Consider the following 23,123-nt stretch of genomic DNA (forward strand, 5'->3'; position numbering starts at 1 on the left):
TTGCTTTTATTTTTAAGCTGTTGCCACCAGAAGTCTGAAAATAAATTATTCAAAATAACAGGGACAGTCTATTTTTTTTAGACTGAATGGAAAAAATGAATTGACCCATTTCCTCTGTCCTCATCGCAGTCAGTTTTGAATGAAGCGACACTTTGAAAACATTTCACAATGCAATAAAAATTAATATTTCCCACAAATGCTCTTTCTTCCTGCAGGTGGGTGATCTACAACGACCACAAAGTGTGTTTGTCAGAAAGGCCTCCAAAAGACTTGGGCTACATCTACTTTTACCATCGCCTGTCTAGCAGTTAAACGAAAGTTACCGCCCCCCCCCCCCCCCCCCCCTCCACCGTGCAACCTTTTAAAGAACCGCAGTCGTTCACCCTGAAGACTGGCAGACAACTTTAATAACAGCCACAGTGGAAACGATGGAAATAACCTCTCAGGCCAGCTGCTCGCCTTACCGTGATGTCATTCAGTGAGCAACGCTGGTCCGAAAGGGAAAGCAATGTGCTTTTTGTGCATTTGTGTTATGTCATGCTTTAAATGTGTATTTCAGTGTTTATGTCTCAGAAAAGGCATTTTCTTGGCAGTGGCGGTACAGAGGGATGTGTGCAATTTCCACTTCTGGAGTGCTCTGTACGCAAAATAATGTCACATATCAAATCTCATTGTTCCTTCTCGATGCCTTCAGCTACTGTGCCAGGTACATTTTATAAATGTATATTGAAATGGGAGTGCTTCACTGCCAGCCCTGAAATGCTCTGAAACTGCAACAACAAACAAGAAATGACTGCTCTGCTGCTGCTGCTGCTGCTGCTGGTTTTGCATTTGACATTGAAATACAAAAGAGTGTCTTTCATCCCCAGCAAATTGAAGGGACACCACGAATTAAAATGTTTTGGTTGGACACTGAGAGAAATTATCAACATGCTGTATGCAAGTTTCAGAGTGAAGGAGAGCACCAGGAGGGCCGTGAAAGGGTGTTAACTTAGTTGGAAATACAGTCGCTCAGACCTGCCCCAGTTTTACCTGGAGATGATGTGCAAGTTTGTCCCTTTTTAATGAGAAACTTTCTGAAGTACACTGGCTGAGCTATCAAGATACAAGCGTTTTTCTTTCCCTGAAAGCACTTTTTGACTAAAAGGAGTTCATATTTTGCACCTGATGCAGTTGAAGTGGACTTTTAATTCACCAGATGGAAGCAATTGAATGTGATATCTTAAATTTCAGCTTCAGTACTGCTGAGCCGGTAAATCCTTGAAGTGGCCATTAGCCTATGAAGAGATGACCGTATTTCTTGCAATTCACGCCTAATATAAGCAGAGATGTGCTTAATTTAAGATGGCCATCAAATCATCAGTTTACATTTAGAAGTGCGAAATCCTGCACTGAACTTCTTTCATTAATTATCTTTGCCCAAATTGCAGAATCTTTGCATGGAAGGCAAAACTTGAACTCTCAGCTGCAGCCGGTCCAGTTCGGTTCCTTTATCACGTTGACAGATTCAGACTATGACCCAAAAGTTAAAATGAATGTTTTCCTTGACCTGTTGTCACTTTTTGCAGGTCAGTTAATTCAGTTATGCATCACGTCTAAAGCAATATATGCACCACAACCAAATCTACTCTTCGACCGTCTGTGCAGTGAAAGCTGCACAGCGAGCAGTATCTCCTCTAACGTGCATTCTCGTACTGATGTTGCAGTGCTGAATGTATAACTTCATGGTGCTCACTGCAACCCAAACCTCCTGTTCAGCTTTAATACTCAAAGTGAAAGTAGAAACTGGCCCTTTGCTGTTGAATCACTGTAACCTCATGCTGGATGACCCACCGACTCTGTGCGCTCCTCATTTATCTACTCAGTCTTTTCATAATGTGCCAGACGGATTCAACGTGGACATGCTTGTTTGTCAGATATTTGTGAATTTACTGCCTCTGCCTGTCAACATCTCAGTATTATGGTTCATATTCTCTATTTACAACTTGGATTTGAATCTGGTTGTATCTCTTGCATCTCATGGTGATGTAACAAACTGTGTATCAGTGACGCAAAGGCTTTTTGGTGACCCTGGCATACGGTGAAACTGTCTTTCACTCAATGTTGCACTCCTCTGTGCATACTTTAAAGGGGAGTTCTGCTGAAAATAGACTTTCTGAGTTTGACTGTATTCTGCAAATGTCGATGCCTTCTTAACGCTTCCATTTTTAGCTGATTTTGGAGTCATTACCTCTCATATTCAAGGAGAGGACAGTCCTTTGACGGTAAATTGCCGTTTCCGAGGAGGGTAGAAAGACATTTATTTACTGCATAACCATTAAACATCAGAAAGCGCGGAAGATGGTGAACGAATATGATTGTCCTTAAAAATGTCTTTCAACAGTCTACGCCGCAGTCACAGCAGTGTCTTTCCCCGAGGACTCATATCTTTATGGACAAAAAAAGAAAAAAAAAATCTTTATGGAGGCTTTCAGATAAATATCCATTTTACAGAATAACTCCATCTTTCAGCTGTGCTCCCCTTTAACAACACTGTGCCTCGACTTCACTGAGTTTTATTATATCTCAGCCCCTCAAGTTCACCAGATACTACTTGATAAACTGCTGCAGTGTTCATTGTCTATGCAGCGGGGAATTCTAAAAGGTCTCTCTATGCAAGTCTTGTGTTTCTGCTTTATTTATTTATTTTTTCTTCTTGTCAGAAACCAAATGTATCCTCCTGTCAGGCTCCGGCCTAAAGTCAGCTTTTCTGCTCTTCATCATCAGCAAATGGATGATAAACTTGTCGTCTTGCTTAATGTTGTTATAAGAGTCTTGAGGTTTTCTGTGCAATTCATTTTCTTTCTCAGCACCTTTTGTCCCCCAGCACACTCTCCAGATTACCTTATCGTCTTTGTACTTTTGTCTTTTTGTTCCAGCTTTCGCTCTCTTCCATTCTTCCTCTCTGCGTTGTTAATGGTTCATTTTGTCACAAAAAAGCATTTTCACTGTCAGCATGTGCACTAGACGTTGACATTTAGTCATTTGGATTGTACAATTGTACTTTTGTGAGTTTTATTCTCTTTTTTCATTTAACTAAATGTCAAAAAGGTTCTTCACCTGTTTTTACTCTGTTGCCTTTTTTTGCAAACAGGTTTGTGCCAATTCTGTAGTTCTCATGACATAGTTTTCCTGAAGGGATTATTTTAAGTTGACTTTTGTAATGTATGCGTTAATCCAAACATGGTTTAGGTGTATGTGAATAGAGTAATGACAGTATACTCAGTGGCACTGTTTACCTGCAAGGTTTGGATAATTTAATAAACTACACCTTTGTTGAGACGTGGCTTCTTGAAGAATGAACAAGAAACTGCAGTTCAGGTTTTACTTTAAGGAAAATAAAGACACAAGACCATAGAATATATAACAACAGTTTATTTTAAAAGATTACTTTCATATTGTACGTTTCAAAGGTGCTAATGCTTTCCTTGTGAGTATACAGGGAGAGTAATATCCATTATAGTAGGTGTTTCAGTAAATGAATTACTGTATATAAAGTATATAATTTCTAAGTTCATTCATCAAAATATCATTTTATTCATGTCTGATGCATCGATAAATAAACTGCATTTGTACACATGTTGAATTAAAGGAGTGAGGAAGGAAATGTACACAAGATGTACTGATAACCTTCATGAACCCCAGCCAGTGACACCACTTTTCTAAATGCTTCACAGTGTGAGAAACTGATATTTAATGCATGAAGACTAAACACATTTCTAAATCGTTATTACCACACTCACAAGGCAAAGAGTTTGAAACTGAACAGATAAATCCAGGGTGTCTGCAGAAAAGTCTTAAAGGTACTGAACTGAGGACAGAAGAAGGCTGTAGAAGCTGTTAAAAAATCAGATTTAATTTACAAAAGTCTTCAATATTTTCTCTTGTCTGCTGTAGGCAGTAATGCTAGTTATAAAATGTTTTTGTACCAGACTGTGGGCAGTATATACATGTATAAAGTAAAAGAGGGACTGTTGCGACAGAGTTTCAGTCAGCACCATCAGACCTGCAGCAAACACTGTCACTGCTGCTCTCTGTGGAAAAAAGACAAACGTGATTTAATGAATAATTCCAGGCCATATCATCCCTGCTGGTTCTCCATTAACCTCCCATACTTTGGCCGGTATGATTGTTATATGGTATTAAATTGCATTCTGTATGGTATTAAATTCAACTTGATGAACCCTGCAGAAAAGATATTATGAGAAAAGTAATACTATGAATAAATACAGACAAACTACATCAGCATAACCATGAAACACATAGAAACACATCAGTATATTTTCAAAACTCTGCGTCAATCTGATTTCGTTCTGCTTCTTTTCACAATAATAGTAGGTCGTTTTTATTTCATTCCAGCAGTTTTTATTTCAATGTATCTGTTTTCCAATTTGGTTTTGATTTCACACTATTTCCCTTCGTTCTTTTTACTTCAGTCCAGACAAACAGGTCAGAGCCTGTCATGTGATCGTCTGTGGCTTTGAGCAGATCACATTTAGATTCCAACCTGGCCAGTTAGGCTAGATTGAAATCTAAACAGGCCTGAAATACAGTTTGTTATTGTGAAAATTCATTATAATATGATATGTTTTGGATTATGACACATTATTTTAATGACTATATATATTTATATATGTCTGTATTTACTACTGATTCATTATTTCATAATGTCTTATTTATTTATGTTATTCTTAACACCTTTGTGTCTCCATATATGGAACATTATGAGCAACTGGTACTGAACATATTAACATTATTTATTTATTTAAAATTTAAAAGACATTACACTCCATATCTGTTTACGTGTGTAACCAGAACTAATGAAGTTGCAATGCTTTGCAGTATTAAATTATAACAATTAATAACTATTAATAGTTTGCAGTAGCTTTATCGATGTGTGCATAACAATGTGTTGATATGACGTTAATCCTAATCAAGTTTCAACACTAAAAAGCATTTGGTAACAACCAGGAGATGGCTGTATGGCTGGGGTTACTGAAAGTGTCACCAGTACATTTATAATTTGCAGAAGTCATAATTACAAAATTTCTACAGAATATATCTATGACTAGCCAGTTGTAGCAATGTGCGGTACTCAAGCTCAAGTATCTCATTTCTTTGCTCGAGCTTTGCACACCCGCTAGTTCTATGCAAGAAAAAGCATCTTGTGTAGAATATATACTGAATATATACATCACTTTTTGTCAAGGTTACAGATTTTAAAAGTGCATTGTAGAAATATTGCAAGGAAACTTCATGATATATTTCATTTTTATACGTTAGTGGGAGGGAAAGAAAGCACTTCCATGTATTTCATGCATACAAATGAAAATAATGCTCAGGATGTAGAGGATCTAGCATGCGATCAACCTCGATCTGTTCCTCAGGAGCATGCGTTAAGCTATGTCAGTTCACCTGAGAAGGTACAGTAGTAGGTAGGTTCTACAAAAAGAAAACTGTCAGCAGACATCTCAATGCACTGCAGGATGATGTAGTACACAGAAGTTTAGATTTTAAGCCAGCAATTTAAGGTCTCTTTAAAAAAATAAGTTTTTCATTTTTAACACAACTACAGTATCTTGAAATGCAAAAAGCGAAGGCTTGCAACCTCATAAGAAAACTAGAATTGATCTGGAAATCACAATTTGACAGACATCATGTTTTGAGTTTCTACAGTTCACTGTTGACACAAAAGACAGCTGGGACGCCCAGGGACAGAATGGACACTGGCTGAAGAATAACCCCCATGTGCCTCATCAATCTCTCAGGGAACTCTTACAAAGAGATTGGGTTTATGGTTTATGGAAAGAGAAGGCGATGGAAAATTGTCCTGGATATGTGAAGACTCTGAACTGATACCAGTGAAACACTCATGGGGACAGTGCTCAACATGCTGGCTCAGTGTGCTTCTAGCCAGCAGCCATAAGTGACTGAGGTGGATGTGAAGAGAAACAAACACTTGGCTGAAACAGACGTAGATGTGCAGCCGCAACATCGACGCAAACAAGAGTCTACTGCTACGCTAGCGGCTCTGTGAAGCTGCACTTTCGGTGCTCACAATAGCAATGCTAACGTGATTTTAGCAGGTATAATGTAAATCACTGTATCAGCGTTTAGGGCGAACTTGGGTGTAATATCACTATTATCACTGAAATCATTGATTTTCTGAAGTGGCATATTGGTGTGTTGAGAATTTCATTGGCTATTCGAAGTGTCAGTCATCTACAAACGTGGCTGTGATTAACTCGATCTTCACACAGACAAAGGGAAGGAGGGCCTTCATTCAAGTTTCATGGCAATTCATCAATAGCTGTCAAAACTTTTCACAGTAAAACAAACAGTGAGGATCACGAAAGATTGATCCTCAGAGGACCAGGAATGTTTGTCCCAAATTTCATGGCAATTCACCCAATACTTTCTGAGATCTTTCAGTCTGAAGCAAAGTTGGTGAACCGACAGACCAACTTTTCCATCTATAAAGTTATGCTACTAGCATGGCTGAAAATAACTTATTTAGTAATTCAAAGATAATGAAATATTCAACAGGATAGCACAGATGGACCACTGGATATCATCAATATTATTTCAGTAAAAGGGCTACAGTGCCAATTCTTCTTTTTTATCATAATAAAATCTCTCAGACAGTGAATACATTTGTGCATCCACCTCTGCTTTGGCCTCATTGCCATGCCATTGTACAGTCCACTGTCAGCCCCCCCACTGCTGCAGATAGTTAGCGGGATGCACATATGCGCTGCATCTCACTGGGTTCCTTTACCTCCTTGATCTATTAAACATCATGGTTGGCCACAGAGACTCTCTGCCAACAATTTTGAAGTATCTGACTGCAGTAGCTACTCATCTGTTTCAGCCTGAAATATCATCTTACTCGTTACATTGAAAGAACATATTAATGTAATCCGTTTAGCGACAGATAGTTTTCTAGTTCTACACCTAAAAAGGAGAGTTTTCTTCTCAATGTGCATTTAATTGAGTCTCAGAGAGAAGATACAGGGCAGTGGAACTAAACATGTATCTGATAGCAAAGCTTGATGTGTGGCAATGAATTCAGTGGGTGCAACTGAGGTCAAAGACATATCGCTGCACCTCAGGCTCATAAAACATGAAGGTTACACTTCCAGGTGGAGGGTGTTTGTGTGTGTGCATCTGTATTTTTCAGACTCGCTGACCACATTTCTCTCTTGAACAAGACCATTTGTTTTTGTTCTGCCCCGGTTTCCAAATGAAACACTTCCTCTCATACAGACCATGACATCAAAGCTGTACAGTTTGGAAGATGAATGGTTCTCGTGCTGGTGTCTGCTTTGCCCTGATAGCATTCTTTCAAAGCACAGGACCACCACTCCGTTTTGGTCCACTGAGGCAGACAGGGACAAACTGACAATTCAGAATGGCAACATAAAACATGACCTTTTGCATAGGATCTGAGAATAAAAACCTACTTTCGGCAGCACACCCACACTGTGGACACGCCTGTTAAACACCAAGGTGCTGAGCTATACAGTACAGCAGATTGTCTGTCATTTACTCTGTTGCACAGCGAGGAACGCGGTGTTCACTTCACAGAGTGACTTTCAAACTAGCAAGAGTGACACAACAGAAGCTCTTTGCCAAAAAGTATGCTTTTAAGAAAAAGCATTGCTTCAGAAGTGAATCATCTGGAAAAACTGCCTCCTTACAATCATGTGTTTTATGGCTGCATGGTAGCTTTATATTTTGTATCATCATGATGTGAACTGAAATTTGCAGATGGTAAAACAAATAGCTTTTCAAATATGAGTGGCATTCTGCCCAAACGTACATAAATATTCAAATCATGCATGATGGCTGAAGCAAACTGATTTAATTGAATGTATGAGATTTGCTGCCTGTGGAGGTCCAGCAAAGATATAAATGGCTGCATTAGGAAATACCCCGAGCTCTCTTAGGTCTTGGCTTGCAGCTACACATCTTAATATCTGTAATGTTATTATACTGTATTTAAATTAATACAGCCAGCAAAATTAGAGTATGACTTGTACATCAAATGTGTGAGGGCCACTGAAGCTGTCCCTGGAGCTTAAGATGAAAGAGCTATTTTCAGACCAGCAACAACTTTTTTCATGTGAGACAATTTGTAAGAAAGTTTCCACATTAATGCAGTTTTTACAGATCAATGTTGCCCAGCTTTTGTGTGTATTTCTCCAACCAGTCAGCATAAAGGGAACAAAGAGAAGCTAGGAGCCAAGACCAAAAAATAAGTCCCAACAAAACCAAAATTAATGGCTCAGAAAGCTTTCAAGTTCAGACGACGGCAGTTTTTTTTTTTTTTTTTTTTTTAAAGAAATCAAACGCAGTCTGAAAATGGCTTAGTGTTTTTGAGTTGCCATAAAAATAGTATAAATAAATATTGTTTCTCGCATGCATTTGAGTAAGGCTTTACAACCTGGCTTGCACATTCCACTTAGGTTGAGGAAGGTATCTGTTTGTCTGAAGTGCAAAGGGAAAACTTCTAAAAGTATGTTAACTTCAAACAAGGATCCATTTATGAAAATGCTTATTCATGCAGTATCATTATTCTCCACTGAAAGAGGATGAAAACAAGCCAGGAACAGAATGTGGAGTTCCAGGTCATATGGTGCAGTCTTTATGATTTGCTCACTAAATCCATCCGTCAGGAGGGTGAGACAGTCTTGAGTCTTTGAAAGTAATTGGATAACGAAACCTTTTTTTTTTCCTCAAGACCTCATCTTTTCTCTGCAAACAGCATGTGAGGGTTCCTGTGTGAGATTCTCAAACTGTCTGTCTGCCTGTCTCTCCTGGCTTAGCTCTGTTCCACTGGATGAGTCAGTTTTTAATTGATGTGTTCTCTAAGGCATTGCTCGTACAATCTTTGCCCGTCCTTGTGCTCTTCAGGGAAATCACAAATTGCAGTGCAAATCCATCACAAAGCAGTCACTTCAAGCACTTGGAAGAACCTGTCCTCAGAACTGCTCCAAGGTACTTGGGCGAAAAATTTCACAACTTTGACGACTGTACTTAATTTTGACGTGCATAAAAAACCAAGCGACTGTCTCTAGCATCAGATCCAGTCCACTCTGATGTTTGCACTTTGGGCTTTTGGCTGTTGGGTAGAAATAAAAGAGTGAGTGAAGGGGGAGATGCAGCTGTCACTACCTCCCATTCCTCAAATGTCTAGGTTGAAGGCCCGCATGAGAAGATCCAGATCACCAATGTTTGCTGCCTGGAAGAGTTCGGGCTGGTCCATCATGGATAAAGCTATCCTCAGAGCGGCCCAGATGTTTCCAGACATCACCTGGTGGGACTGCTGGCGACTCCGGCTTTTCCTCTGAAGGCTGAGGGCAGTTAGGAAGTTACTGGCCGCCTCTCTGGGGAAGCAACAACGATAGGAATCAGTTTGATTTAGATCATGCTGTATGCACTGAGCAAACTTGAAAGGGTTGATCCAGCTCAGGCCATGTGCACACGTGGTAGAGTCAAACTGGTCAATTTCACTTATTTGGACTGATTTGATGTCCTAATACGGCCTAGTTGCAGCAGCATTTAAAAGTGAAATTAATTTAGATATATAATTGCTGCAATCAGTGCATTGGCTCACGGCAGTGAAGCAAATCTGAGAAAATTATTTGAATGTGTTGGCCTTTGAAGGAACCGAGAGCCAGAAAGTCCAAAACAGAGTTAGCATTAGCATAGACTTTTATGTGCGTTACATTGTCTACTTTAATCTGAAATTCTTCCTCTTTACTTGGATTGTAAATAGAAGACAGGAAACAAAACACATATTTTTGATGAACTATGTGAGCTTTATTGTCCAGTTAGCTACCAAGCTAATTCAGAATGTTATAATGACTTAGCAAAATAGCAAGGAAGTTAGCTCCAAAAGCTATGCACTTGCTTGTTTCCAGCTGGCTTGTGTGTTAGCTGTAGATATGTTAGCTAGGCAGCTACAGCCCTGTAAGTAATCCCTACATTGCCAAGCTTCCAGCTGCCTATTTAGCATAAAGCTTCAGGTGAATTTGAGCACCATGGCACTTTCTGTTGTGACCAGGCAGGACTACTACATGGCTGTGTACCAATTACACCATTATCATCCTTGTTTGTGGTTGGAGCAGAGGTCCAATCAGCCAGAATATTGAAAACACCTGTAGGGATGTACAGAACCTTCACATATGCTAAATGTGTTCATCTCAGAGACAGATGAAACCTGGGCAGTTTAACTTAAGTATCTGTGTGACCAGGTCACGTTACCACTGGAGGTGGGAAAGAAAGTGCTCTTTGCTTCCATCTAATTTTAGAAGCTAGCTCCTGTCTAAATGCTACAGGTATTTCTACTTCCATATTGTCTGATAAGCTAGTTGCCATTGCTACTGTAGTTAAATGCTGGTGTTATTTCTTCCATATCATTTCATAAGCTAGCTGCTAAATGTTGTTTTCCTTCCATATCTTTTTATAAGCTAGTTTGCCTGCTAACAGGTTTGTGAAAGTTTGTGAAGGAATAATCATGTTTGTATCACACCACCAGCTGGGCCTTCGTCGAAGTGGTTGTTAGCCTAAGGATATTTGCTTGTCGTTGCAGTCTCCAGCCTGGAGTCAACTCTTCCTCATTAGGATTAATGACTCTCCCCTGAGATGCCGAGGGCCACTGCTTCTCTTCACCAAGCTAAGTTTGTTGTTCTAACATGCTAAATGATATCTGACTGTATGTGCAATGTGTTGCTGGGACCTGACTATGTCTTGGTGTGTACTGGCTACTAATGTCTGATCAAATAATGCTGCTGTCCACCTGCTGTGTGTGTAGCATTGGCATTGCTATAACTGAAGCCTGAAGGTGAACTGCTTTCTTGGGCTTTCCTCTAGCTTTCTTTTGGATGTTGTCTGGCAGGTGCGTTGAGTCTGTAATGTTATTGATTAGGATACTTGTGAAATATGAGTACTCATGTTTGGATATTACAAATCAGCTGAATTGTTTTATTTCTTTTTAGATTGCGTCTGCATAAGAGGTGGATTGTTGAGTTTGGATTTATCATTTCACATCACTCGATTGTATATTTTCTTTAAGTGCTCTGTTGGGGAAAGGACACATGGCTGCTGGGTTTGGTGTGTGCTTGTGGTGAGATCAGATTGTATGAATCCGAGTTTCAGCTCTGCACATAGCCCCACTCTATTCTGTCTTTTCATGTTTTTGACTTTTCCTCATAGGTGTTCTCCAAAGTTATTTGACTTGACACTGTATCAAGTGTAGGACCTGTGTCCCATTGTCCTGTAGCCCCAGGTCACTTACCTGTGTGCCCCCAGGTTGATACAGCTGATGCCCAGGTTGTAGCGGGATCGGATAAACCCTGGCTGCAGCTCTAGGGCTCGCGTGTAAGCCTCCACTGCCTCCTCACTCCGGTCCCCGTTTGCCAGCGTGGCCCCCAGGCGATTCCACAGCAAATAGTCCTGGATGGAGGGTAGAGTGGTGGGTGGGTTGGTTGAGGGATAAGCAGTGTCAGAAGGTGAAGATGAAAGATTTGTTTTTCTGGAAGTTCACTGTGACGTGTTGTCAGATGCCATCAGCCAGTTTCTCATAGACTGAATTAAAAGCTCATCAGCAACATCTCCTCAGCTATCTTAAACACTTTCCACCGTTTCAAAGACCTGATCAAGGCGCTGACAGTGTATTCAACGGAAATGTACAAGTGAAGTAGAGCTGAATAATTTGGGCTCGGGCTGCTACACAACACTCAGCCTTGTATCTGCAGTGACAGCATGACAAAGCAGTGTTAGAGCTAGATTCGCTAGTTTTTTTTTCTTCAATGCACAAACAACAAGGAAGTGTTAGGAGCATTACACAGCTCCCCGCTGTGAAGTAACAAGGGTAATTTAAGGAGAGCTGAGTTACATCACACAGAATGTCCTTGCGGTTGTTTCCCACCTACAGGTAGACAGGAACATACAGAGGTCATGGTCTGCTACAGTATAGGGGTCCTTCATCTTTGGCTAAGCCCGGCAGCGGGATATAATTATCTCCCTTTGTGTTCAGAGCTATTTTTCCAGCAGGGGAGCAGATATTACCAAGTCAAATGTGGGAGGTTGGATTTAACAGTGAGTAATATTCGCGGCGGCCTGGGACAGCACACAGAGGACAGAGACTGATTTGCATGAAGGAGATGCAGAGATGGAGGAAAAGTTTGTGCTTGTAATTTTGTCCCCATTTTTTTTTTTTTTTTGTTTGTTGTGTATATGAATGCATTCCAGTGTACGAAATGTGTGTCAGTCTGTTCTTAGTTATCTGCGTAAATGCGTGTATGCGCTAGATGTTGCTCTACTCTGCGACTGCTGGATCATGAGTGAGCGCGCATCCGTGCGAGTCAAGAGTTCACGAGGCCAGATTTGGCAGCTCCTTGCTTCGCATACTGTGTGCTGTGACAGTTCGATGTGCTTCACCGCATCTGTTTGCATGAGCTGTCCCTTGATAATTGTGGCGCCATGTCTCCCAAGAATGTTCACAAGCTTGAGGGCTTCACGTCTGCTGTATGTGTTTGCATGGGAGCATGTGGTGTGTGACAGATCATGGGTTTCAAGTGTGTGTGTGTGTGTGTTATTTAGCAGATGTTAGGTACTGAAAGTGTTTCTCAGAGGCCAGATCAGTGTCATACCCAACAGATCAACAGTAGGCGGTAGGCAATATTATTCAAATTAAGAGTTTTTAAAAAAAAAAAATATAATTGTGCTCTTACTACAAAGTAAAAAAAGCTTATTCTAGTAATTACTAAGATAAAATCATACACATGGCTATATTTGGTGAAGATGATGCTGTAAAATGTTGCACAACTCCCTGTAACGTGTCAGCGAGGACACACAACCAAACCAGCGTCTTGTGATCCTATTGGACAAAAATGAACAGCAACAATTTTGCAAAATGCGTTGCCTGTGAATTTCTGAATGAGCCTCTGATCATCCATACATAGTGTTTCATGAAAGGCACAGTTGCCATCATTGGCCCAATGCAGTGCCAGCTGGAGTCAACCAGCTGTCAGACATATTGTCTCTGGAAGCAAACCAGTGTTTCCCATGTGTTCACCAACCACAATTTACAGTCAGCAAGTCAGGCTGGTTTTGACATCTCTGCCACTGAGACCTGAACACATACTGAGTGGTGGCAGAATTCTCAAAATATTGATACCTGAAGTGAAATATTTGCATAACGAGCCACTGTGTAATTGGATGCACATATGCTGAACTGACCCTCTAAGAATGTGGTGGGCAACACCAGCAGTGCCAGTATCACACTGTGTATGTGTTTTTACGCAAATATATCCTTAAAGAAACAAATATATTGTTATGTAATCACACCATTTACAGCATATAGGAATCCTCCATATATCTAGATTTTTGTTGTATTACCTTATATTTGGTTTCATTTATGTCAGTATTCTGTATGCTTCTTCCATGAGTGATGACATTTTTTTCTTCCATAGCTCCTCCCACTGAGGCTCAAATCGACCAATGAAATTATTTGTGCCTGCAGAGCATCTCTGCCTTTGACAGGCGTTGGTATGCGAATATCTTTGCTCTAATCTGCATGTTTCCGTGTGTGTGTGTGGGGTCCCTACCTCAGGCCGCACTGACAGGGCTGTATTGAAGGCCTCCACAGCTTTGTTGAACTCTCCACTGAGGTTGTAAAGCACCCCGAGGCCCGTCTGCAAATCCGGGTCGATGCTGTCAGAGTTCTGCTGAACTGCTTCCAAGAAGAGCTCCTTGACCTCAGGTTGCAGGGAGCTGTGGACACACACACACACACACACACACACACACACACACACACACACACACACACACACAAACACACATGTATAAGGATTAGTGTGACTTAAGGCTGCTGAGTGAGCGCTCTTATGATCGCAGAGCTATGATGTGCACTCTACTGCATGTCAACTTCTATTCATAGAGTGTAAAAAATGAGAGAGAGAAGGAGATTGACAGAGAGTGAGAGAGGATGAGGAAAGAGAGAGAAATAAGAGCAAGGAAATATGCAGAGAGTTGAGTATGAGAGGGGCCAGTATTCAGTTTTGTTTTTGTTCGCTGGTTGTGACAGATGTGGTTTAGTATCATGTTTGGAGGCCTTGTAGCTTTCTTCTCTCTTCATTTGTTAATGAGATGTTTTGGTATTTTTGTTGTTTACAACTAAAGCAGTGGTTCTCAAAAATTATTTTTGGGGGCCTTTTATGTCTTTATTGGAGAGCCAAACACCAGACCGATGACAGGAAATGAGGGGGGAGAGATGACGAGAGACATGCAGCGAGCCAAACATGAACCGGGGCGTCAGCCGTTCATGGTCTGCACTTTAACCCAGAGGGCACCCCCCGACTTTATCAGCCATTAACAAAACTATCCAAATATACAGTAAACATTATGATTTTTTCCATCGGGCCATGCTGTGCATACGTATCCTCTACAGCCTCACAGAGGTGGATATCTGCTTCTGTGGTCCTGTTTGATATCAGGGACGACCACGCTCGGCCTGTGGGGGTATTCTCTCCTCAGCTGTGTCTTTGGTATCTGTGCTGGAGAGAAAGTGCTGTTTCTTTCTTTGTGTTCACCTCTCAGTACTTTTGTACTGAGCACAAAGGTTTGGAGTTTCACACTGTGTTCTTCTTTGCACTTTCAGACATCAGCCTTATTCCACTGATTGCTTTCAGCTGTATTGGAGCTGTGTTAAGTTACTGCTATTGCTGAACCTTTCCTGCTGTTTCTGCTTGACATTAAATGCTTCCACTGGCATACTGGTGGGATGCTTTTGTGTTTGTCACCAAGTTAGTGGAGCTTCATCTGTGGTGTTATTCTCCAATAAAAACAGGTCTATTTGAGCAGATATGGACATATTCTGTACTGTTCGGTCAGTGGGTCAGTTTTTAATACTGAAAGGAGGAAACAGAATAATGAATGTCGATAATCTGTGTCTCTCCCCAGTGTCTCTAGTGGCCATTTGTTCCTTCACTTTTGTGTAAAGATAAGGATTGCCCTGTGTGTCATACATATCTTAGTGTCCAGTAGGCCTGTCATAACAAAGGGAGGGAGAGTAAAGCAGAGTTAGAAGAGGGAGAAAAATGAGGTTTAAAGACAGAGGGATGGAGTAAGCAGCACAAATGAAAGGGATGATATTGCATGGATTAGAGAGGAGACCACAGTAATTGGGATGTACTTGTGTCTCTCCATTAGTCGATTAATGATTTGATAAAGTGCTGCTTTCTCTTGGGAGCAGTATTAGGTCTTTTCAATCTGATATACCTAACAACTTCATTTTCTGTCTTACACGCTCTGCTTTCTAAAGCAGTAAGAGCAGTTTGACAAGATGGATACATGTAGCTCTGTGTTCGCCGTCTCGCCAGTGAAATTACACCAATTCCAGCTGTGGCTGAGAGACCTTGAAACAGGTTTTCCCTCTCCCTGACAGAGTAATAGCTGTTTAAGTAAAACAAACAAGAGTCTGAAACGACTGCTAAAGATCTTCTTTTTGAGTGTGCAACATGCAGCACACGATATATCACATTTGTCAGTTACTCAATGACTGAACTGTCAGATAGAAATTCGAAATTCAGTTCTGGCATTTTAATGTTGGTTTAAAGCTCTTAAAACTCACGGGTGGCTACAAATTATTGACTGTTTTCTACTGTATATCTATCTATCTATCTATGAAATGCTTTCTATGGAAAATCAGTAGAAATAAAATAACTACACAGGACTGCGAATGCAGTCAATTAAATAGCTGAAAAATCGAAGTACTTCATCAGATTGTCAAAGAAAATCATATAAATATCCAGTTTTTCATAAATCAGTCCTGCTCATTGATTTGCAACATTGTGCACAAGAGTTGAAACAATTAGTCAATTAAGTGATTAGTCAATTGGCAGAAAATTAACTGCCAACTATTTCGAGATTGATTAATTGTTTCAGCCATTTTGATCAAAGGCAATCACGCTCGCTCTTCTATAACACTGTAAACTGAATATCATGGGTTTTCAAGCGTTTTTCTCACGCTTTACGAAATTGAGAATTGCTTTCTTTTTTTGCCGATGGATGATTTCTAGCTGTGTGCAGATGTTTGGACATTGCAGGAATGTGTCCCAGATGGACTGACTTTAAAAACATCCTTCTCTCTGAGCAACCCTGCTGTTCGCTCAGCCTTACGTTTACAAGTCCGACAAGAGCTGAAAGCTGCGTTCATTATTTTCACCGGGTCTAAAGTATTCAGTCTAAATACTCCACCTTTCGTGTCTGCCCATGTTGGGAGCATGAGACATTCTGCGTTGGGAGTTTGGGGATCCCATCAGGTGGGTCTTGCCCTTCAGCAGGTGCTTGTACTTTGGATTGTGTCGCAGCCAGCGGAGCAGGGCCTCGCAGGCATCATTGCGCATACCAGTGTTGGTCAGGCTCACTGCCAGAGCCATGAGGGCTGGGAGGTTGTTTGGGTGGAGCTCCAAACACCTGGATGGAGACAAGACCCAGGCATGGGAGAGAAGAGACGGTGTAAGGTGCGCACTTCAAAGGGAAATCTAGATTTGACAGGCATTAATTGGGACAGGCCAAAGCAAGGGAACATCAGGCAGAGGCTAATGATTTCTGGGTCAGGATGGATGAGCTGCACCTCTCCCGGTCTGCGCCTGCGGCAGAGGACCAGGTTTGCATGCTGCCCTCAGCAGCAGGGTTAGATGATTTGCATTGGGTTTGCATTTAGGAAAAAATGCCCTCGGTGATTGTTCCAGAGCTTGAGATGTAAAGAGTGTTTGTACTGCATGCTAAAGTTACATCACCAGTTATATCATTGGGAGTGCAGCCACTAAGATCTACGCTGGCCTCTGTACTCGAAAAGGGGAGAAGAGCAGCACTGTGTTGGAGGAACAACTTGGATTAGTTAAGAGACTGGAAGAGAGGCCAAAACAAGATTTAGCTTTCATCAAGATAATTTTCAAGGCAGATTTGCAACATCTGATGCGCCAACTTCCTTAAAACCCTCATAATCCAAGTCAAACCAAATTATTTCAGTCCCCCACTTCAGAGTGCTGTAGGTGACGATTACATAAACTTTGGTGAAAGCCTCTCACATCCACTGTACACTTACAAGGATGTGTTCTTTGTGCAAGATGTTTAGCTTCCCGTGGGGACAAGGTGTAACTTTTTTTTCAAGTTCACAGTGACCAGAGAACCATTTTCTGGGACAGTCCCACATTTGGCAGATTTGTTTCTACACAGAATTCAGCTGGCTGCCCATTAAATAACATCAAATAACCACAAATCAGTCACATTTTTTGCCTTGTGCCACTTCAGAAACTGTTTTTTTTTTTTTAAAGAGAGAGCTGGATACACAAAGCTCACATATTTTGAGCATCAAAAGTAGACTTGACAAAAACAAAACAAAACAAAACAAAACTAAGCTTAAGTTAAACTTAGTTAAAATAGTCATTAGCCAAACATTTCACTATCATGATGTGTTTTTGGTCAAATTCTGCGTGACATCATTTAATGAAGCGGTAAAGAAACCCAGAACAGAGCAGGAAAACACGGAGCTTGCCAACTGAAGTGTTGCCAGTGTAGCAACAACAGGACTAATGCCAGGTAAACATCTAATCTCACTTCAACCCAAACACTCCCCTCACAGATGGAGCTATTACATAATAAACAAACTAAAGTGTCCGCCACGCAACTACATGATATCTGAATGGTGTTTCAGAATCCGCATGAGTCTGTCGGATCGGATTGAAGCGAGATTATAGCAGGAACTGAAAAATAAATTCTTCACATCCTTTGCAATCCTATTTAAGCAAAGCAGCAATTAACAGTTTTTATTTTTTTATTTTATTGCACATGGGACCATCTATGTCGCACTTAAAAAAGGAAGGATGCTTTTTCCTTCCATGACCGTCTCTGGTGTTTTCACTTGATTTGTCAGTGTTCACACTCCCAGATAGGTGCAATTTCTGGCTCCAGCACTGTTATGAATGAAAGTGGGCCACCTCCCATAGAGGACTCTGTTCATACCCCTGCTCTGTGCAATCACCGTCCATGTGGGGTGTCTCTATTTTGAGAATAAAAATCGCATAACGTTTACTTCCAGTCGCTGGTCGGCAAAGTTCTTCCCGGGACTAAATATAGAACAAATCTTTACATCAGAAAGTTTGAGTTCTCCTGCTGAATAGACTGCTGCCAAAAAGTTCATTGAAACCTCTAAGGCAAATTTCATACGCCGGGCTTCATCTTTTAACATGACATTTCCACAGAGTCCCACTTGCGCAAACATATGGTGTCCCTGAGCAGTAACAGCTGTCAGCTCCGCCAAGTCTGAGAGCGATTTCTGATTTTAACTGGGAATTTGATGCAGTTGTTTCCCCTTACCTCTGGAGGGAGACAATGGCAGCCTGCTCGTTCTCATTTTCAGCCTGCGTGGTCCCCAACACTTGCCAAGCCTGCAGGGAAACAAAATACAGGTAACGATAAACAGCAGGGTGGAAACCTGGACTCCTTAGCTGGTATTCTCCAGAGGCTGAAGCAGTTACAGAGGCTCAGTATCGTCTGTCAGGCACAATGAGCGGGTTCCAGCAATTGATGCCAGTGTTTCAGACGCGTCTCTACAGAGGAGATGCAGTGCATTTAAAAAAGCAGAATCCATCGGATGTAAAACCTTCATGAGGTCAAATAGGGGTGCATGCAATTCTGATTAAAAATTGGTAAAGTGTTTAGCTCGGAGGCTTGTCCTTAAATCATCCAAGCAGTAGGAAGCCATTTATTATTCAGTGAAGCTCAGATGTGACTTTCTGACATTCTGCTTTATTACTGAAAAAGTAAAGAGAGAATTAAGGTGAGGAGTCCTCATTTACTTAGAGCTGGAGGACTGCTTAATTAGTTGGTTAATAGAAAATTAATCTGAGACTCGTTTGTAATGGTTAATTGATTAGAGTCATTTTAACAATGCAAATATTTGGGTTTTGGTTTTTTGGTCAGACCAAACAGCACAGTGAAGACGTCACCGTGGCCTGCGGGCCTCATTTTTCACGATCTGCTGACATTTAATAGACAAAACAATCTTCAAATTAATTTGATGAAAATAATCATTCGCTGCAGCTCTGTATTTAATGGAAGGGACTGAGTATGTTAAGGACACCAGATAATGAATATTAGAGCTGCAGCAAATTATTACTTTCATTACTGCTAATGTCTTCAGTTAATTGATTAGTTGTTTTGCCTAAAAAATGTCAGAAAGCAACATGACCGACTCAGATTTCTTGTTGTGTCGTACCAACAGTACAAAACCACAACATATTCAGTTTCCAATGACCGGAAATAGATCCTCACAGAGGAGAAGCTGGAAGAAGCAATTTTTTAGCATTTGTGCTTGAAATTTGACTCAAATGATCAACTGATTGATAATAGATTAATCGCCCACATATTTATTATTGCATTCGTGCACCTTCCACTGTGATTGATCTTTGAGCCACTGTTGGTCCTCGACAGGTTCACGCAACAGAGAACAAGGTTCGATCAGCACAAGAGGGCAGGCAATGATACAGCTAACCTCTAATCCAGAATGTCAGATTATGAGATTACCCTAATGTATTTTGTGTGTGTAAGGGCACACTTAATAACCTGTTTGAAACATAATCTCCTGTAGATGCTTTTTTGTTCCACTCTTTGAAATGAGGGTCGAAATTATTTCTGAATGATTCAGAGGTCTTCACAGAGGGGCAATAAGCCACTAAGCGCCCTCGGAAGAATTTTGGAATCGTATTAGCCCCATACACCGCGGGATAATCCTCTCCTCGGAATAACTGGCACATTTCTGTATATTCCAGGGGGTTCGAAAGTACTTTGTATCACGGCTTTGCTCTTTCAGCCTGCAAAGAGGTCACTTCTTTTGAAACGGGGAGAGTACAAAAAAAAAAAGAGGAAAAACCTGCGGATTGAGCTATTATTCAGCTCACTGGGCAAATGGAAACTCTCATCAAGAGGATGAACACACCGAGTATTTTTGCTACAGGAAACAACTCTTTCAACAAGAAAAATATAATTTGACCTCTGCAGGCAATCAGCATGCAGCCTGTGGGTGCTGCATGTGTTCAGTCAGGCGTTCTTCCTCTCTAGCTTCTCCACACACAAGGTGGAGTTATTGGGGTTGGATTTAGCAATAAGATCGTGCTGAAACCCAAACTACCGCAGTCAGACTGACCAGTGCAGTTTAACTGTGCTGTAAATGTGCCTCCATCCCTTTTGAAAATGCATCTCCGCGGTTGACAATGTATGCGTGAATGTGTGTGTGCATGCGTGGACTGAATGAATTCACCTCTGAATCATGAGGGTCCTGCAAGACAGCTGCTTCCAGCAAAAGCACAGCGTTTGGCAAGTCTCCCTCTCGAGACTTCTTTAGTCCCTCTTCAAATGCGTTAGGCAAGTCCTTATAGGGATTATCTGTGTGGAAGTAGTAACCCTGTCAGCGAGAAAAAACAAAAACAAAAAACAAAACAAAAAAAAAAAATAGGGACAGTGGCAAAGTCAGTTCTCGCTTCCATATTCAAATGCAAACCAGGGCAACTGTCCTATGCAGTTGTATATTTAAGCAAAGCTCCAGCAGCAGGTATTGATCTTTCCTGCTTCACATCAAACCTGGGCCGAGCTCCCCGGGGTTCGTCTCTTCTCTTTAAATGTTAAACTTTGCATTTTCAAAGTGTGATTACCCTGGTGTGTTGTTGACCGCTTTTGAGTGCAGTGACTTTGAAACAGCTTCCTCTTTGAGAACAAGCTCTGCACTGGGATCAATCAGGAAGCCCAGTCTGATTTCCTTATATAAGAAGGTCAGCTGATCTGCAAATTATACTGTTCAGCCGTATGCTCTGCTCTCTGAAACCCACCCTTTATGGCAAAGCTGCACACAAAGGATGCAATATAGGCTATATCATGTGCTGTTCCAAAACGGTCAAAATGTATTAGCTTGAGAGAAATAGTGCGATATAAATCTGTCAATACATTTAAAGTGAAAAGTAACCTGATCTGTGAAAGTGATTTTGATAAACTGCATGTTTTAGGCTCTGGATGAGCCAGAAAGCTCTGTAATGCTTTAAATCAAAGGATACCACAGCGGCTTAGTTTTTTTAAAGCCTGTATTTTACTCTCAGGTTTTACTTCCTGTGAATAAGTGTCTACAGTAAAACAACAGGGTTTAAAGGGACAGTTTGACATTTAGCAACAAGTTTGATGATTAGATCAACAACAATCATCTCTGTGCATTAAGTAGCCTATGAAGCAAGAGCCTGGAGATGATTAGCTTAGTTTAGCATAAAGACTGAAAATGTGGAAATAATCTCAGCTAGCTATCTCCATAATCAAAACCACCTTTAGCACCACTAATGCTCACTAATTCAGACATATTTCATTTGTTTAATCCATACAAATACATAAATGTCAAAAAGTGTGAATTTATAAAGTTGTATGAGTTACAGTGACTTTCTAGACTCTATATGGATTAAACAAAAGAGATATAATGCGTTAATTAGTGAGCTTTACAGGTGTTTGTAGGCATGCACCATATTTGAACTGAGAGCTCGTCAGACCAGCTGTTTCCCCCTGCTTCCAGTCAATATGCTAAAGTAAGCTAATCACCACACTCTGGGAGCTGTGCAGGAGTCAAAAGTACAACTGTAAACATGCTAATGCAACTTTTATGCATATGTAGCAAATGTGTGTGTGTGTGTGTGAGCGTCATGAAGACAAATTTGTGCACATGCTGATTGTAACATTTTAATGATGGTCACCTTCTCATGTGGAGAGACACTGGGGGGAATCTGCGCCTGCTCGTTTTCCGTCAGCCAGTTCCTCCGAGCGAGTTCTTCCCACTCTGCCTGCATCTTATCCCAGAACTCAGTATCTGACTACAGACGTCAGAGAGAGAGGGAGTAGGACACAGGGGGAGGAAGGTGGGGGGGTGGATAGATGGGGAGAAGGAGGGGAGGGGCAGAGGAGGGAATGAGTGATTTATGCACACTAGAACAACAGCTCTTGTAATTTCCCATCATCCTATCGTTGGAAATGTCACATCTGTCCGGCTCACTGGCTGGCTGTAATGTATGGACTTCACACTTGTGGTGACTCATTACATTTGCAAGTCAAGGAAGACCTTAAAGGGACAATGGCCCCCACCATGAAATACCAGTTCACACAGAACCTAACTTCCACTTCAGATTGATAAACAGGTCTTTTAAATAATAATAATATGTAACAATGACTGGCAATAATGTTTGTAAGAACAGCTGGAAAACATACTTGTATTTTCGTATAAGAAACGCAGAAAATGCTCATATCAGACGAAGCGTTTCAGTCATGCATTTGAATAGACACGTTTATGTGGTCAAATGTCAGACTGGGGCTTTAACCTCTCTGTTAGCTTGACATTTGAACTGTTATTTGTTGGCATTTCAATTAACTGACTGAATCTTTGGAAGGTTATCATGGATGAATAACCCATCAGTTAAATATGCCAGTCACTCCTCTGGAATATTTTTTCATATTCCATCCATCGGAAAAATGAAGGCTTGCAAAATGAGCCTATTAGATGCAAGCTTATGTTAGTCTTACATTTAATTTTAATTTTTAATACCAGCAATTAGCATGGTTTGAATACAACTTGATCCAAAAGGTTTTGGCACTTTGCTTGTAATGTCCATAATGTCCAAATACGATAACTTACTGTGATGTAACACCATCCTCCTGTGATTAACAATTAGCTGGTAGGAGCTGTTCTACTTGTGAAGAAAAGGGCTTCAAGTCCTTGCAAAAAAAAAAAACAGCATCTCATTTTTTAAAGTGCTGACAGTGTCTGAGCAGCCACCGCTGTGCAGCTAACTGTTATAATCACAGTAATGTCTGGATGATGAGTTTGCCTCATTTCATAATTTAAAAACACTGAAGAAATTGTTCAAACCCACCATTGGCTTAGATTCATGTGAGGGCTGTGCGTGGATCATTTGTTCAACTCATGAGGTTATCTAGACAAAGCTGAAGGCCTAAAATCCAGATCAGACCAGATGAGTAATTTGGAA

The 23,123-nt window shown here is 40.9% G+C and overlaps 2 protein-coding genes across 5 annotated transcripts in view; one reads left to right on the top strand and one right to left on the bottom strand.

Moving 5' to 3' along the window:
* usp13 (ubiquitin specific peptidase 13) overlaps window positions 1-2,430 on the top strand; it is a 30,641-nt gene extending 28,211 nt beyond the window's left edge. For all 3 annotated transcript variants that reach the window (XM_076725912.1, XM_076725913.1, XM_076725914.1), the window contains exon 21: window positions 216-2,430. In XM_076725912.1, the coding sequence (XP_076582027.1) occupies window positions 216-312 (97 nt within the window). In that variant the 3' untranslated portion in view covers window positions 313-2,430. The remainder of the gene's footprint in view (window positions 1-215) is intronic.
* Window positions 2,431-8,379: 5,949 nt separating this feature from the next.
* The window catches only part of pex5la (peroxisomal biogenesis factor 5-like a), an 86,863-nt gene continuing 72,119 nt past the window's right edge, over window positions 8,380-23,123 (bottom strand). For both annotated transcript variants that reach the window (XM_076725916.1, XM_076725917.1), the window contains 7 exons: window positions 21,840-21,956; window positions 20,375-20,518; window positions 18,433-18,503; window positions 16,309-16,527; window positions 13,656-13,821; window positions 11,342-11,499; window positions 8,380-9,428 (listed from right to left, as the gene is read on the bottom strand). In XM_076725916.1, coding sequence (XP_076582031.1) covers window positions 9,227-9,428; window positions 11,342-11,499; window positions 13,656-13,821; window positions 16,309-16,527; window positions 18,433-18,503; window positions 20,375-20,518; window positions 21,840-21,956 — 1,077 coding nt within the window. In that variant the 3' untranslated portion in view covers window positions 8,380-9,226. The remainder of the gene's footprint in view (window positions 9,429-11,341; window positions 11,500-13,655; window positions 13,822-16,308; window positions 16,528-18,432; window positions 18,504-20,374; window positions 20,519-21,839; window positions 21,957-23,123) is intronic.

This window comes from Chaetodon auriga, chromosome 3, assembly GCF_051107435.1.
Source record: "Chaetodon auriga isolate fChaAug3 chromosome 3, fChaAug3.hap1, whole genome shotgun sequence".
NCBI classification, from domain to species: Eukaryota; Metazoa; Chordata; class Actinopteri; order Chaetodontiformes; family Chaetodontidae; genus Chaetodon; species Chaetodon auriga.